Genomic DNA, 929 nt, shown 5'->3' with positions numbered 1-929 from the left:
TACATAAGAATAAAAAGGGTAAAATATGGGTTGTATTCATAATTGGACCAACTGTTGATAAAACAAACACTACAAAGGAAAAAAGGATCTGCAGATCAAAGATAAATCTTTCAGCTGCTGTAAATCCTCGAAAAAACAAGAAAAAAACACACGATCCCAATATTTAAAACATTCAGAAAATATACCAAAAATAAAAAACCCATACAAATAAATCACTCAATTCTCTTTCTTTTCCCATTATCAGCAACAACAACATTCTTGTTCTCCACGAAACAAATTCTACTGTTGACATTAGCAATATTTGATTCAACTAGCGTTAGGAGATCTTTCTCTCTTTGTTCTTCTTCTAGTTCTGGTACTGGTGTTGATGATTCCTTGTGCTTCTTTTTGGGTTTCAGATTTTGAGAGTAGAGATCAAAAACATCTTTACAGGCATCCAAATTGTCAGGCCAAGTTTGGAGTTCCCCATTAGGACCAGTAATAACAGCACAAACCTTGGTATCGCAGAGAGTTGCAAGTTCCATTGATTTCCTCTTTATGCATTCTTTCCTGCCATATCTTGATTCGATGAAGAGTCCTGAGAAGAATGAGTACCTATATATAGGTGTTTTGGGGGAATTTTTTACCTTCGGAAATACAAGTTGACTATTTAAATTATAATTAGTATTCCTAATTTGAATAGGAAAGAGAATCGAATGCTCTTGGTAGGTTTGGTCAAAAATCTGCTAAAAGTTTTGGTATGTAAGTGTCCCGAATTGGGAAAGAAATATAATATAGAAAAATAGTAATTGTAACTTCCCAAGTTTATTGACAGCTGGGTTAGATCGTGTACGTCAAGCTTAGTGGGATGCTTTCTTTTTTTTGGAACCTACCCAGGTAAAACCATCCAAATACAACTTAATAAATCGAGTTTATTTGGAATATGGTAC

The 929-nt window shown here is 34.0% G+C and overlaps 1 protein-coding gene across 1 annotated transcript; it reads right to left on the bottom strand.

Moving 5' to 3' along the window:
* Positions 1–212: 212 nt before the first annotated feature.
* Positions 213–524, bottom strand: LOC107058520 (uncharacterized). The gene has a single exon (XM_015304331.1). The coding sequence runs from the start codon at positions 522–524 to the stop codon at positions 213–215; it is 312 nt and encodes a 103-aa protein (XP_015159817.1).
* Between the last annotated feature and the right edge of the window lie 405 nt (positions 525–929).

Source organism: Solanum tuberosum, unplaced genomic scaffold (assembly GCF_000226075.1).
Source record: "Solanum tuberosum cultivar DM 1-3 516 R44 unplaced genomic scaffold, SolTub_3.0 scf00525, whole genome shotgun sequence".
Lineage (NCBI taxonomy): Eukaryota > Viridiplantae > Streptophyta > Magnoliopsida > Solanales > Solanaceae > Solanum > Solanum tuberosum.
Note: the sequence above shows the minus strand (reverse complement) of the source record. Positions and strands in the feature narration are given on the sequence as shown.

Coding starts and splice junctions, on each gene's coding strand:
- LOC107058520 (XM_015304331.1), bottom strand. CDS start 524: ATGGAACTTGCAACTCTCTGCGATACCAAGGTTTGTGCTGTTATTACT.